General features: G+C 39.3%; 1 protein-coding gene across 2 annotated transcripts; it reads right to left on the bottom strand.

Annotated features, from left to right (window-relative positions):
- Window positions 1–12507: 12507 nt before the first annotated feature.
- Window positions 12508–17067, bottom strand: LOC116382939 (membrane-spanning 4-domains subfamily A member 4D-like). Of its 2 annotated transcripts, none has more exons than XM_031846405.1 (7): window positions 16382–17067; window positions 15114–15248; window positions 14831–14947; window positions 14344–14400; window positions 14035–14076; window positions 13199–13312; window positions 12508–13048 (listed from the first exon to the last, which is right to left on the bottom strand). In XM_031846405.1, the coding sequence occupies exons 2-7, from the start codon at window positions 15234–15236 to the stop codon at window positions 13001–13003; spliced, it is 501 nt and encodes a 166-aa protein (XP_031702265.1). In that variant the 5' UTR covers window positions 15237–15248; window positions 16382–17067; the 3' UTR covers window positions 12508–13000. The 2 variants fall into 2 exon arrangements, with proteins under 2 accessions (XP_031702265.1, XP_031702264.1); XM_031846404.1 differs by having other exon boundaries at window positions 13918–14076.
- Window positions 17068–17130: the final 63 nt, after the last annotated feature.

The raw sequence follows: 17130 nt of genomic DNA on the forward strand, positions 1-17130 counted from the left end.
GGATGACAAAGATTTTGACATTGTTGGTGAAACGGAGCCACATCTCAACGTGCAAAAGAAAGAAAGAAACAACCTGGAAATCAGTTCACAAGACAATAGAGTATCACATAAATCAACTGCTGCTTGTCAAACACAGATAACAGACATCCAACCACAGATATTACTGGATGTCACCAATACACCTGTACCGGATGGAGGTGACGGACATGATTTACCCGACCAGGTGTACCAGACCCCTGTTGGATGTGCATTCAAGAGTCAAGCCAGGAACATTTGTACCCATGAGTGTAATCAGGAGGATGAGAAAGCTCGTTCTCTGTCTTCTGAAGAAGAGCAGCTTGAAGGGGATACCTACAATTGTTCGGCAGACCTATTCGGTAGCTCGCTCCTTATCGAAATGAGCACAAACAAACTCGACACGCGTGCCGAAACTGTCAGGACGAGCACAGAAGCGTGCCCACTGCTTCCCAAAGCTAACAAACGGCACCCGAGGAGTGAAAAGGATTCACATTCAACACCAGACAAACAGAGACGTAAACGTAAACAATGCATTAACAAAGACGGTTTAATTTCAACAGGCACACAAGGTCTTCATTTCATCCCTCCCTCTCAGTCCACCCCCATTGTAAAAGTGAAAGGCTCACCCGCCTTCTCATACAGAAACTTGACATCAGCTGAATTCAGTTCACAATTTGACAGTAAAAAGTCAGCCAATAGCACCTCTCCTCTTTGTAAATCAAACTGTGTCAGTGCTCACCAGCTGTCCCAGTGTGGCAGAGAGTCTACAAAAGAAGACCTGGTGTGGAGTAAGACTTCCAGCCACAGATGTACCCCCGAAAGGGGGTTCTGGGAACCAGACGAGCATAAAAAACGTCTGCTGGCTCCGCAGCACCCACGGGTCCAGAGAGGGGCTCCGAACACAGGGTCAACCGGAACCATCAACCCCGGGTGTGACTCAGGTGATTGTGATGTGACTGTCTGTGATTATGAGGACAGTGAAGTTATTATTCCTCCGACTCCTGTTGCTGAAACACGACGGAGTGTGAAGCTCAGAAGGAGAATGCAGACTGGAAACAGCAGCGGTCGTTTAGGTTATTCTGGGGAAGGGCAGCAGGGAGACGGAGTTTATTGTAAAAGAACTCAAAGCTTCACACCATCACAGAGAGCTCTGGCACGAACAGAAGATTGTGACCGTAAGACGGTTGATGAGGGGATTCTGGATGGATCTCATTGTTACCTCCTGGATGATGAGAACGAGTCATGTGATTGGTCTAGAGATCTGTTCTCTGACTCGATCTGAGAGGTTCTGCTGCAGACGGTCTTGACACATTGATCCAAAAAGAATGAACTTTTTGAAATTCCAGCTCGTACTTCACTCTGCGGAAGGATCTAAGAATAGATTCCATACATCAAATACTAAACATAAGAGAGAGGCTGTTGAAAGGTACATGTGCATCCTTACTTGCACCACCTTCTGCTATTTGCACTTTATCTTTATGTAATCATTGTAATCAATCTTTATGTAATCATTTGTGGGTTCAGCAGCCTCAGGCACACCTATTGACGTGCAATTTCCATTGACAAACGTGCAGTAAAATGGGTGACTCGCCAGAAGAGTGAGTACTCTTACAGCAGCAGGTGAGGCAACTTCTTATCAATGCCTGTGGTTTTGTAATGAGTCACGAAATGAATCACGTATGGATTTATTGTTTGGATGTCCACGTATACTTTTAGGGATTGATTTTAAAAGGAAGATTGTCTCGTTATGCACTTTTAAATATTCAAAGGCTTTACGTGGGAATGTCTCGTTAACTAAAAGATTCAGATCAGATGAACTTTTGAACATTCAGGTGTGTAATTCTTTTTTTATTTTTTTTTACCTTGTTTGAGGTATTTGCACCATAACATGTAGGATGTGTCCCTGACGCATTGCTGACTCTGTGTTTTTAAGACTTTCTGCTGCTCTTGCGTTTTAGTCTTTATTAATAAAAAAGTAGAGGCAGACAAGACTGGTAATGGAATAAAGATCCCCAGCTGGAAGTGAACAGAGTCTTCCCCTTTCAGTATACGATATGTACCCCGAGCCCAACAAGACGCGCTGTCACTTTTAGAATGCTGTTCTGCCGCTACTGTTTGTTTTTTGAGGGGGTGTTAATGTAATGATGAGTGTGGACGGTGTCATGCCAGGGAGCTAAGAATAGCAAGTCACCAAAATATCATGTCTACAATGTCCTGGATGTGTGAGTATGAGAGAGTGAGATGAAGATGATACGTGTAAAAATGGAACAAAGAGTTAACAGCTGTGTTGGATGGAAAGTGTATGGAACGTGTTGCAGAAGCAGGGCTGGTATGTACTCTTCTGGGTATGCCGTGATGTGTGTGTGTGTCTATGTGGAAGTTACAGCATTTGGTTGATCTCGTCTGTTCTAAGTGCCACATGTAGCAAGTTCGCGTTCAAGCTCCTGAGGTACAAATGGGACATATCTTGTCATGATATGTGTCATGAACCTTGTACTTTGGGCTTGGAGCCACAAAGCCTTTCGAGTAAAGGCTTTCGGGGCTTGTTTTTTAGCTGTACTACTGTAGCAGGATGGGTCGGTTGGTCCGTCCCTTCGGTCCAGACTGAAATATCTCAACGACTGTAGATTTCCATTAAAGTTTGGTACAGACATGCATGGTGCCCATAGGATAATTCTTAATGACTTTGAGGATCCCCTGACTTTTCCTTTAGTTTTCCTCCATCAGAGTAAAATAATCCTTCAATTTGACCATGAAATCGGGTGTCGACATTCAGGGTCTTTGTAAACATTGGTGATCCCCTGACTACTCATGAAGCGCCATCATTCGGTCAAAATTCCAATCTGTCCTGTAGGTCCAGCACTACAGCCTCTAAGTTCAGTTTCTGCCCTGTAAACTTAAAAACTACAAAACTGTGAACTCCCAAAAAAAATCTGTGTATTTGCAAGTCATTGAGCCATGCTACACCTGTTGAGAGCCCCTGTTCCTAAATATGATGCAATTGTACAAAATAAGGGGCATGTCTATGTGGCATGCTCTTGCAGTGCTTCTGCACGTTGAGTCCACTTTACACTGTATGCATGTGTTGTTTGTATAAACAGGTCAAGAACAAGACCCTGTGCTGCACCTTGTGCAGAAAGGTAGTCCAGGACATTTGTACTCGACAGTTTAAGACACAGACACAGTGTGTGCGCACCAGAGAATGCTGGCTCATTTCCTACTGTAATAAAAATAGTAAATATATCCTTGAGTGGTAGTAAATATAAACCCACGTGTCGGTTCATGTGCTTTGAAATACAAAGCACTGTATGTACAGTGCCCTGCAGAATCATTGACACCCTTAGTGAATATGAGCAAAACAGGCTGTGAAAACATGTCTTTGCTGTTTATCCTCTTGGTCTTTCACTCAAAATATTCACAAAAATCGAACCTTTTCATTGAAGTAAAATTATTGAAAGAAAAAAAAAAAAAATGTTGACATTAAATACATATTTTTCTCCAAAACATGTATGCCACAATTATTGGCACCCCTAGAACATCTCATGATTAAAATCTAACTGAAGTATAATTCCAGTCATAATTTTCTTAAGTGGTCAACCATGACTTCCTGTTTCACTGGGGTATAAATATGAGGTGACACAGGACAAATTCCCTTAGTCATTCATCACCATGGGAAAGACCCGAGAACACAGCGACGATGTGCGACGAAAAGTTATTGAGCTGCACAAATCAGGAAAAGGATATAAGAAAATCTCTAAACAGTTGAAAATACCCATTTCCACTACCAGGGCAATAACTAAGAAGTTTAAAGCGACGAGAAGAGGACGTGTGTGTACATTGACCCCACGCACCGTGAGGAGGATGGTTCGACTGGCAAAAGAATCTCCAAGGATCACAGCTGGAGAACTGCAGAGGTTAGTTGAGTCTTGGGGTCAGAAAGTCTCCAAAACTACCATCAGACGCCACCTACATCACCACAAGTTGTTTGGGAGGGTTGCCAGAAAAAAAGCCTCTGCTGTCAATCAACAACAAACTAAAGCGCCTACAGCTTGCCAAATGTTACTGGGACTTTCAATGAGACCAGGTTATACGGTCAGATGAGACCAAAAATAGAGCTTTTTGGCAACAAACATCAAAGGTGGGTTTGGTTGGACCTTCCAGCAGGACAATGATCCGAAGCACACCTCAAAATCTACACAAAAATGGTTTACCGACCACAGAATAAAGGTTTTGCTATGGCCATCACAGTCCCCAGTGAGAAAAACAGGGAAGACTATACAAAGAAAAGAACAAAATATTTAAAGAAATGCTATAGTCTATATCCTCATTGAGACTGGGATACTTTCAGTCGATAGATCCAAAAAGCTTCCTTTAATTACGTTTCTGTATTCTGTCTCCCACTGACCAAAGGTTTAGTGTGTTGGGTAAAGGTTTTCCTGAGTCTCCTGATTTAGCCACTATGATATGGGCTTTTTAATATTTATTTCCTCATTGTGATGACATGATTGAAGGAAGATGCTGTAGGACCGACTACTCTCACTAAGAATATGGTAGTTTAAAATGGGATTGACTCAATGCGACCTTTAGCCTTTACAAGATTTATAGATACAGTCCCAGAGCTTGATGTGTTTCCAAATGTTGCAGCTGTGTGTGCCCAAGGGAGACCCTCTGTCCTTAGTACACACCTGGTACACATGAGCTATGTCACCAAGCTACCAGTGAATGTAATCAAGCCAAACGAAAATGTCATCGAGTGCACACGTTACTAGTTTGTGTGTGTGTCAATATTGCTTAAGTTATAGCATAATTTCTTAAGTTATGTTTTATTATAAAGACTAGAGTATTCGTATATAGTAAAATACATTATAGGTTCATTTATTTGCCATTTTTAATGTTTTGATATAGCCAAAATTATTATCACGCTGAAGCGCATCTCTCTCTCTGTGTCTTCTCGCTATCGTTACACACACACAAAACTAAGTCAGCAAGCAGATCAGAGATGCTGCAGTGGAGACTGTGAACTAGGTGATGTGAAGGTAACTACGGCAATACGCTCGTTACTGTTTAATGCAATGTAGCGCAATAAAAACATAGTAAAACACCATACTTTATCAATACATCTGTTCAACAAGCATACACATGTAAACAAAAGTGGTGTGCACCATAACCACCTATAGGTTTTACCAATATTACATTCTGGCACCTTGCTCCCTCACTACACATTCAAATACTGAAAGCACTACAGTAGATTCATTATAACATGTGGCATCTACAACTATGGTCAGTATAAAGCTGGTATTCATTTCTATTTTATTTCTGCATTAAAAATTTAGATTCAATTTCGTTAAGTCCAAAATTGGTTAATTTAACGGTAAACAAATTACTCTTTCAAGCTGATGTGTCAGTGATTTGAAAAGGATAGCACACCTACAAATGACAGTTTTTAAGTCACCTGCTACATTTACTTAAATACACATTGTGCAAAAATGATATACATACTTACGATTTACATATTTAATACCTATATTTATTTTGCTCCAAGGTTAGCTTAGTGTAATGAGTTATTATTAACTTGCAGTCAGTGCCACACGACTCATTTTAAACGGTGCATGTGATGGTCTGTGCTGCAGTAGCATTTCCATTGCTGCCAAGGAAAATGTGCTACTGACCAGTGGACCGCTAGATGTGTGGTGGTAACATTATAGTGCCTTCGAGATTAAGAATCCTGACAAGCACATGGTGTGGAAGGGTGGAGATATGGCTCTGTATGGAGTTGTCAACAAAGCGTCAGCCGGGGGGGCCAGCTCATTATCCTGGCACCGGAGAAGTTTCCCCTTGTAGAATTAAAACACATAGAAATGTTCAGACACCTCACAGATTTATTCTTCAGTGCATCAGCAATGTCTTGTGTGTAATGCATAATGCATACTACAGACCATTTTGTATCTGCCCATGACCTCTGACCTCCCTACAAGAGACAGACAAAAAAGGGAGGTCCTTAAGAGAATCAAGTCATGTTTTATAAGTAGGAATGACAGGTAGTGTCCTGTACTCATTTCTGTCATAATGACAACTTTTAATTTACTGCATATTTGGATACTTAAGGAAATGTCTTCCCTGATGCCTTCTTCTTGTGAATAGAAATGCTGGCTCTGTTTGCTACAGTTCTGTGCTCTCCTGTTGGTCCTCTGTGGGCTGGTCTCAGTCCCCCTCCATAACGGGCCATGGAGATTGTGACGTTTGACGACAGTGCTCCTTATAAGCACCTGTCGCTCCGCCTCATGCCAAGCTTCCACTACGAAAAGCGTGTGATTGTTTTCCAAATGAGACAGTGTGCGTAGATAGCAGACTGGGACTATATAGCCTCCAGGTTATTTTCTTTATTCAACTGCAAGTTAGACCTGCTAGGACACTGCACACTACAGGACTTCTCTGCCTATATAACATGGAGGTAAGAGAATATTTATTTATACCTGATGTAGATGTTCACACAGTCTGTATTACTGTAATGGCTATACTCTGACTTACACAGAAAAGTTAAAATTATCAAGTAACAGTTTGCTCATCATTGGTGTAGCTTTTTTGTTTTTATTGTAATAAGCTATTGAGGCTGATTGTAAACATTTATTGTCAATTATGCATATTGAAAGTATACATCTATTATCTTGCTGATGTGCTTGAACTACAAAGTAGTGTTAGAAAATTGGTAAACCGTCACAATGAATGTTTCTAATAATAAGGTCATATGGTTTTATCAGTATATTGTCTTAAAAAGTCTGTACACCTGTTTAAGCTTTGAGTGGCAAGTCGGGGTTAAGACAGACCGTAAAGCTATCAGAGAAAGTACTAAAATCTGTTCAACCTTACAACACAGAAAAGACTGGAGTTTATTTGATCCTTTTCTGTGCCATTTTTTTTGGTTAATCTTGTCATCTAAGCAGTAATAACCACTAATGGCTGAACTCTGCACTCCTTAGGTGGAACCCTGTGCCCGGGAAGCTAGTAGCCATGCAGTATCGCTGTTGGCAAGTCTGAACCTTCAAAGAGAACTAGCTCAGTTCTGTGACTGCGTGGTTAGACAGAGACAGAACCCTGGTCAACTCCACCCTGCACACAGGTGAGCAACATAAGCAACAACCAGTGCATATTGGCATAGAGTTAAAAACATTTTGTATATTGGGAGTTGTATGTCTTACATGCAGTTAATGATTTTATGCAACATCTCATATCAAGTTGCTCTTTCCTCCCCCAGGTGTGTCCTGGCAGCTTCTAGTCCGGTGTTGGCATCTATCTTGTCCTCTAGTGGTGCCCTGGTGGAACTGCAGGCTCCATGTCTGTCTGACGCTGTACTGGCACTTCTTTTGGATTACATGTACACAGGGGCTTTGCCATACAGTAGCAACCAGCACCAGTATTACAGTCTGGTCACTGCCGCCAGCTACCTGCAGATGGATGAACTGCAGGAGGCTCTGAGCGCCTGCCGACAGACTGAGGGGAAAGTTACAGATAATACAAATGGTTCATCTGCAGCTGAGAATCGGCCTTATGAAGACATTCACAATACTTATAGTAAAACTGTGGACAGTTTTAGTATGTATCTGCCATTATCCCTGGGGAAAGAAGATCATCAATATTCAGCCAATGTTGACACATGTGATGTGTCGACATGTAGAACCAGCAGTAAAAATGGTGCAAACCACAGTAACAAAAAAGATGCAAGCAATGCAAGCACCTGTTGTAGTGTATCTGAACGTAGTGTAAATACAGGCAACTGCAGACAAGTAACTTATCTGACACCTCAGGATTTGATTAAAAACATCCCTTGCATTGCTGAGGTGCACGGGGTATCTGGAGTGGACAAAGAGGTGCCAAAGGATCTGTTACATTCAGCTCATTCAGATTCAGCTGGCACAGAGGAGGAGCTAGAGAAGACAGTTGAGGACAGGAGGAGATTGTTTTTATTTTGCCCTGCTGAGGTGCAAGAGGAAGAGACGAGCAGAACAGAGAAGAAGCAGCGACTGTGTTCAACAGAGAAAAGTAAAGCAGAGGAAAAGCAAACTAACAGCAACGATGAAACTCTATTTCATCATCTCTCGATCTCCCACTTTAAGGACAGTGTTGTGCCCACACAGTGCTCCTCCTCCTCCAACTCATCACCACATCTGTGCTTTGGGGCAGTGCCTGTCATACGTCACAGCAGTAGAGCAGTGTCAACAATTCCCCATCCTTACCATCCAGTATCCCAGGCCTCAATCAGCTCCAGCAGGGCCCCTGACTCCCGACCGGGAAGCACAGATAATGACAACATAGTTGAAGGTGTTACCACTACACACAAAAATCTTCATGGGGAACAGAATCAGGATTACAGAAACAATAAGCACCATATTGGGACACAGATTTGGGATTACAATCATATTTCAGGACAATCTGACATCCTAAAACAGGAATACAACAGCAGCAATAAAGACAATTTGATAGGACAGAATTATGAACCTATGAGCAATGCTCACATTACAGATCATAATGATTGCCATGCTCATTGGGATTCATTTCAGAGTAAGAATCACACAAAACATTTTAGGAATGATTCACTGCCGCAGAATAAGGATTGGTGCAATTTCACCAGGGGGTCGCAGTATAACACTGATCTAGGTTTTGATGATTTCTCCTCCAAACATCGGCGACTGGATTGTTCTGATTGCCACAATGTCCTGATGACAAGTGTAGCAGAGGAGCGGTTAATTCGCTCACAAGATCCGAGAGCTGTAGTTCCACCTCCTGTACAGAACTCAGACATGGAAAGTGACTCGCACTGTGAAGATTTGTGTTCAGAGGGAGAAGTAAAAGACGATCACAGTAACTCAAGGTGTCCAGCTGAAACCGATAGACAGGACAGCCACCGTACCATCTATGGACTCAAGACTGATTGGTACCCAGACTTGCAGAGAGCTGAAACAAGCTCAAAAGATGGTGCCACTAGCCAGCATGCACACAACAGAGACCCAGCTATGACAAGCAACAGACACAGTGTTGATTCGTGTCAGCCTGTCTCCACCACACCAGAATCATGTTTTGATAGTGTCACTGATGGCGTCTCTGGCTTTAAACGCCACACATCTGTGAAACTTGAAAATAATTCAGGCATTGAGATCACAGAGCCACACTTAACTTTTACCATGTCTGTGGACCACAGTATGTCTGACTCTACGTGTAGTGTTGTGGGGCCGTCCTACCGAGGACATCTTCAATATCACTACCTACCACAGGAGGCAACACACTTATCACACAGATACTCTGGAAGCAAACACTCCCACACTAGCCACCCTGATCATTCAGACCAGTCCAGTGACAATGAGGAGGTTGGTACCTTTGCCAGACCAGGTTACAGCCCTCTGAGGCAGCACTTTTCTACGGGGTCTAGAGACCAGGTTCTACTGCTGGACATTAGTGGCAAACCTACTGAGTTGCTAGTTGCTAATGCATTCAGCCAAAGGGAAACGTTTGGAAACGGATTTGGGAATAATGATAAAGAGCCATGGAATGAAGTAACATCTGTAGCAGGGGTTGACACTAAATATTGGATTGGAAAAACAAATGTTGAAGAAGGAAAATCTGTTGGTACAGAACAAAGCAGGCCAGGAGCTGAAGTTATAAATAAAGCCGGGGTTGTGGAGGGGGTTTCCAACCCTAAAGACGTTGAGAACCAGGCCACTACCATGACAGTCTGTTCACCTCCTAGTGTGCCAGAGTCTGTACAAGCCTCCGTGTCATCTACCTTGTCTCCCTGCATACCTTCTTCCCTGTCAGCCAGTATGCCAATAAATGTATCAGCTCATCTGTCAAACCCTGTTCAACACTCTTTCCAGTGCTCTCTGTGCGACCGGTCCTTCAGCCAGCGAGGCTCTCTGAATAGACATGTGCGGAGCCACCTTGGCATACGGCCCTTCTCCTGCCCCCGCTGCCCAATGACCTTTTCCCGCCAATACCGTGTCACAGAGCACATGCGTGTTCACCAGCGCTGTGTCCTCAGGAGTGACTTTCAAGCTGCTTCTTCAATTTGAGACAAGGAGAGTCCTCAAAAGTGATTTGATTGTCCTGTCATTGAATGACAGTATCATTTAAAGGTATTGGTTTGTTTTAAATAGTTCAGGATTATGAGATTTTTCTTTTATATTTTGCAAATATATGGAGGACAATTAGATAGACAAATGAGATAAAGTTATGAGATCAATTTTAGAATTCATGTCATATCTTTGCCCTCCAGAAGCTAACAATATAGAAGTTAATAATGCTGTAGTGCTGTGAGTAAATGAGTAAAAGGGGAAACAGTCAAAAAAGTATATGAATAAATGATTGAAAGCATCTATAATCAATATATTGATATTAACCGCATAGAACGACAGATGATTATCACTGGATGCTTCCTCTTCTGCTGCACCCAAGTGGCCAAAAAAATCATTGCAAGTTTCAGTTGCGCCTTATCAGCTGGAAGTGTAAATTGTTTGCTAAAAGGTTAGCCATATAATATATAAACATAAAAGGTGATGATATATGAGTTTTGTATTCACAGCTTGTTTTGCCTGTCATGACCAAACAATCTGTTAAGAACGGTGCATTTCTGAATGCACAGAATTTTCATTCCTTTATCCATGCATGGCGTTTTTTCCTTTGTTCATGGTATACTATATAGCCTGTATAGATATTCAAATGAGAGATTAATTACAGCTGCTCATGTATACATTTGTCTGATTGGTGTTTATGATAAGTTGTGATACATCATGTTTAAGATCATTTTTTTCCAGTTTCACAACAACACTTTAAAATGATATAAATCTGATTGTTTTTGGTTTCTTTTACAAAAAATATGCAACGAACACAATCTGAACCCACTGCAACATAATAAACTTCATATGTGTTTGTGTGTTTGATTTTTGTTATTCTGTATTTAAAGTGAAAATCTGAATATTTAACTTTCCGATGTTATGACAGATGTTAAAAAACTCCTATCCTTTTTAAGACAGACTCATTTTAAGTTGAAGCCTATTTTTTTTGTATATTAATTGTTGTGGCAAAATGACGAGAAGAGACGATGAACTGATGTTGCAACCAGCGGGGAGTCTTTTAATACACACTTGCCAACATATTACAAGTTCAGCATATCGAAACAATCCAAATGTATTACTTTTCACAGATCACTTTTATAGTCAAGATTCACCCCCCTTAAGTTACTTTCCACCAATAAAACCAGTCCGTGAACCAAAAACAAAGCACATCTGGTCTCTTCATTATGTCATGATCTCATGTCCTTGTCTGTGTCAAGATAACCTTTTGGCAGATCACACTCACGATCCATGTAAGGGAAATGTTTTGGTACGAATTGGAGAGATTTATTACAATTTGTCTGGCGCTCCCTAATCACTTCCTAAGAATGTTTTTATGAGCCAGAATGTGTATTACATAAGAAGTTATATAAACTGTTTACTTGTGAATCCAAATGTGTTCAGTTCAATCCTAAGTTATATGATTTTCTTCAACATAATCAAAACATAACCTACGATGTTTTTTGCCAACTTATGGGGACAGTTCAACAGGAAGGGTACAGACATGTCATGACTTGAATAACATCATACTCCCTGTTCATATCACAGCATGTATTAGTGCTAAGTCTCACATGCTGTCCTCTTTAAGTGAGGACTGTGCACTTGGTGTCATTGTGTTTGTACTTAGTGTTGCTGCTGAAACACGAGCTGACATGGTAAAAACAAATGTCAAGGGCTGCCAAGCTTCTTTTGTACGGGACAAGAAGGTGGACAGGATCATATTCTATATTCTATATTCAACACCTTTAATTGAAAACATAGAGAACAGTTTACAAGAGGTGACAATTTTATGGGTGAGTTGTTGACATTAGATTTTCATGTTCAGATGTCCTCACTCTGTTGTGTTAAATAAAAATATACTCTCTCTCTCTCATCATAAAATGTTTAAGAATTACCATGGCTGCGTGTTTGGTGAATATTCAGTTCTATCAATGCCAACCATCAATAAATAATAAGTCGTGTCTGCGGTTACAAAAACAAATAACTCTATAATGGAAAATAATATAATAATTCTCACTCATAAAAGCTCAAGTTTGTCACTTCTGGGGTTATAAGTGGTAATAAGTATTTAAATGGTTAATAATGGATTTTTATAACTAATTCTGCAGTCATGTTGAATTCAGTTTCAGATTTTCTGCAACACTTTTCCAAAAGGTTAAAGGTCAAACAGTAGCCCAATCCGACTGAATTTCCATTAACTATTCACTACTAGAGATGCTGAAAAATATTGTATGTGTGGGAAGTGATTCTGAGGTCTGGAACCAAGGGGTCAAACAGTCCATTGGAGTGGTTTTCCGTTTGAGTTAAAGCTAAAAAGACAAGTAATGCCATCCTCCATCCATCTTGGTTACAATTTATGAACATTTTCTTCAGGGTGTTTTATTAAAGGTGGGACCTTACTGTAACAAGAGCACCAGCAAGCTTATGTCAATTTAAGCCTGCTCTTGACTAATTTGAGTCTTTTTGAGAAATTAAAATACAAGTTTTCTTCAACTATTTCAGAGAGAGACAGAGATTTCACCCGGGCCTTTGTCCTCTCCCGTAGTCCTGCAAACAGCCAGACTACAGAGTAAGTAGCTGTAAATTGCCTATGCACTGGTAAAAGTTCAATGCTATCATCCTGCCAGGTCTTGTGGCAAATGTTCAACAGAGGGAAATATAGTGCTCACATGATGGTGGAAGTAGTAATAGATCACAGAAACACCACAAGGCAATATACATACTGTACCTATATTATCTGTAGTGCATTGTATGCAACCACCTACAAATGGAATCACATATCCTGTTATTCCCACAAAGATAAATACTTGTCTGTCTTTGTATGCTTCATGCTTCTTCTCTATGCTCAATTTATGGCACTTCAGACCTTCCTCTTGTGCTCGTTATTCCACTGGTGTTTCATCCGGCGTAGTAGTCATCACTATAATGGCCTAAAGAGAAGAGTAAGAGAACTTGAATGCTTGACTTAACTGGTTCTTACTTATGTTGCAATTTTGTTTAAGCTTAGCAAATATGTGGTGAGCGTGAGTGGGACATGCACAGTTCTTAGCGTATGGAAGTCGTTTTATGTCTTTTTTTACCTGGCTCTTTGTGGAACGCAGGGCAGCTACCGCCAGACATGACATTACAATGAAAATAATGGCACCCAAAACACTGTAGACCACGAAGATAAATGCCACGGACATTACCATTTCCTGGACAAACATGTAGACACATGACAAACAGATAAAGAAATACATACGATGAAATTCATATCATTTTTTATTTTTTGAATGTCTCATTGATTTAAATGATAAATTATATCCATAAATAATAGTATATAAATAATGACTATCCAACACATTTTGGTCTCTGTTAATAATGATGCAGTTTAATAAATAATTGAGATACTGATGTGATACCAAATCTGGATGCAAATCAGGCCATGTTTTACCAAGTAAAGAAAATAATTAAAACAATAGTAAATATGTTTATTTGTGGAACAGCAAGTTGAACTGCTTAGTGCTGTAGATGTGTACTCTTTTGTATAATAAGGGCTACGACCCAACAATAAATCAAACATTTAAAACGTATTGTGTTATGTTTGTCAGTCTATAAGAGTAAAAGTTCTTAAAAGCTTTTCGGGTGAAGTTTTCATTTGATACCAAGATACACAAAATGCTTGTTCAAACAATAAAGCATTTATTCAACACAGAAATGTAAAAGCTAAAACTTGTTTTAGATTTGTGATCAATATAATAATGAGCACCGCCACCAACAAAAAAATAACAAATAATGATAAAAAAAAAAAAAGAATCACCTCATATGACCAATCTGGTATGATTTCATGAGTGAAATTGTCTTCAATGAATCCATAGTCCCTGTAGTAACTGTGGTGAATAGTGTTGGGCAAGATGTGCATTAAAGTCCAACATACCCCCAGTGTGGTGACTATACTCAGAGCCAACGACATGGTTACCTACATGTAGACACAAACAGAGGGAGATGAAGGAGAAACAGACAGAAACATGGACAACATGGAGAGGCCTACAAAAGCCCAAAAATCTATAAACTCAATTGGTAATTAAAAAGAAAATAAATTTCACCAGACACAAATTATTATACGCAGCATTATTTGTATTTTATACAAACCATATCTGGAGGGGATATTCCGCTCTCGGTCCTCTAAATAAATAGTTCTGTAAAACTTGCTTGTATTGTTTTTTAAAATGACAATCGAGCTTACTGTTTTCTTGGTTGGGTTGTGCTCTGTCAGAATATATAGAATCCCACAAAAGATGAACTACAAGGAAGAGGAAAAAAACTGTTTTATTATGTATCCTTTGAATGTTTTGGAATATCACAGTGCTGCACAAGATTGTAATTACTAAACAGGATAGCAAAAAAAACAGCCAATTATTTGGGTCGTGTAAAGATGGTAACCCATTAATTGCAAAAACTCTTTTGAGATTTGCTGCCCAACGACCTATCCTAACCTTAATCATTCAAGGTAAATGCCTAACCATAACCATCTCAAGAGAGTTTCACAAATCGTGGGGTACCATCTAGATAAGACCTATTGTTGGGGTTTAACTTCTGAAATAAGTTAAAATTGCCATAAGCCCATGATAAAATCCTGTACAAATTTTGGTTATTGGTGGTTTGTTAGTTCTGTAATTTGGCTGTTTATTAAATATTGAATCCACTTTTTATTCTCTTGCTGTGCTACCAACCAGTGTTCCAAGCAAGAAGCCAGGCGAGACCGTTGTCGATATAAATTGAATAGAGTTGTGTGGCATGATTACGATGGAAAGCATGAAGAAAGATGAGCCCAGGACCAGTGCAATGATCTAATAGAAAATCAAAAAGAACTTCAAGCATGACCTCTTTACCTCTGTAAAAATAGAATTATTAGATATGACTGTCAAATATGTGACCTTGGAAATTATGCTGGTAAATTACAATCAGTAAGTGTTTGAAAACAGTCATTTGAGCATTGTTGTGTGTGTGTCTCACGCCAATAATCTTGGGTTGCCCTTTAATGAAGCGGTGTAAAGGTTTGCTGCCCCCCACTGTGGTGCCTTGAAGATTTGCATTATTTCCACCTGAGTTACTCGCACAGTATAGATCAGCAGACATTGTATGGACAAACTGTCACAGAAAAGAAATAGATTGAAAATATTAGTATGTTTGACATAAGCACGGGTCGGCAAACGTTGTGATATTGAGTGCAATTAATATGTTCTTGAGGTTAACATTAAGTTTAATAATGACACTTAGCAAACAATGTGATCTCTAATAAATCTTTACTTTCATTTGAATTAAAAAATAGTAAAGCATGTTGTAAAAAATGTCATAGAAATGTATTGCATATAATTCATAAATGTGACAAAAAGCCATTAAAAAGTCATAGTATAATATGCCATAGAATATTGTCAAAAATTAAGTCATAGTATAGTATGCCATAACAAATGTCATAGAAATGGAATAGTATAGTATGTCACAAAAATAGTAATAAAAGTAAAAGTAATAGTATAGTGTGTCGTAAAAATGTCATAAAAGTCAAAGTGTTCGAAAAAAGAATTTCTTTACGCTTAAATGTTCTACAAATAAGTCAAAGTCAATATATTTTTTGTGTAATACATTTTACATTTATGTTAACTTAAGAGTACTCACATATGTTATGAATTTAAAAAGACATTCAACAACACTGCTTCAATGAAGCTCTGACAGCTGGCCAATGGCTGGAAGACTCGATATGAAAATATTTGACATGTTTAACGTAAGTTTAAAAAAACAAAAAGTGTTAAAATGTAATTGTCCTGTTGGCAACGAGATACCCATTTATCTTAGAACAAGTACAATATCCACAAATATAGTTTAAGCATGTCAACAACACCAGCGGAGTTACAGATAAAGACTATCCTGACTGGAAAACGTTTCGGACTGTAGTGGTCTGTCTGTATGTAGGCCATGTCTCCAACATGTTGGTTGATGTTGATGTTGTTGTTGAGGCCCAGAAAAGTTTATATTAATGTAGACTACTAAATAGTAAGTAAATAACTTACTACACATTTGTCACGAAGGAAAACCGTTTTTTCCTCCACTAAACTGTAGTTGCAGATTAAAAAGTTTTGATGTAAGGAATAGGCTACGATGGGAATTCCAACTGATTTATTACATAATAAAGCAACATGGAAAAGAGTTTCATTTAACTGTTAAGTGTCAAATCTCAAGCAAACCTGTTACAAACAAAAGCGATGAGAACAAAAAGAAATCCAGACCTTGTGTAGTCCTGTGGTCGGTGCTGAAGCTCAGTATTAGCTCTTGTGAAGACTCACATCATGTTCACATCTGGAGCACAGTGAAGATTGGGCATTAGGGAAAGATCGGTTCATTTTGAACACAACCAGTACTCTGTATATGTGCTTGTTGAAAAGGGTTAGCTAATTGTTCAATGGCTTAGCTTGATATTATTGTACATTTTATTTCATTCTTTGTTTTGTAGATTTTACTAGATTAACTTTAAGTGAGTGCATACTTCCCAAGGCCGATAGAGGTCTTTGTCACTTAAACATAAACATATGTCATTCTTCATCTCCTGAAACTGCTGATGCTGTATATTTCCTTGGGAGTGCAGTCTCTGTGAAATCGAAGCTGTCTCTTTACATTTACTTTTGGACACAACCCAAAATGATTTGTAATGCATATGTTGTAGTTAACAGTTAATAGTATTATGCATAATAGACATCACAAGAAACACTGCTAATTATTGTGTGCCTCTTTTATAGAAACAAAGAATCAACAACATGAGCAACTCTTGGTTTTCCAGTTCAAAATGGTCGACTCCTAAAAGAAGGCCTAATTTTTCTTTACTCGTGTGTGTGTCTGTAACCGGACACAGCTGTGTGCCTTTGTGTTTCTCAATGCAATTTTTATAAGTAAAAGATGTACATTCAAAATTGTAAATAAATAAAACTACAAAATCATTAGCAACAAAGCTTAAAATGTAACAAAAGTAAAAGATATTCAT

This window comes from Anarrhichthys ocellatus, unplaced genomic scaffold (genome assembly GCF_004355925.1).
Source record: "Anarrhichthys ocellatus isolate YVR2014 unplaced genomic scaffold, GSC_Weel_1.0 scaffold6, whole genome shotgun sequence".
NCBI lineage: Eukaryota > Metazoa > Chordata > Actinopteri > Perciformes > Anarhichadidae > Anarrhichthys > Anarrhichthys ocellatus.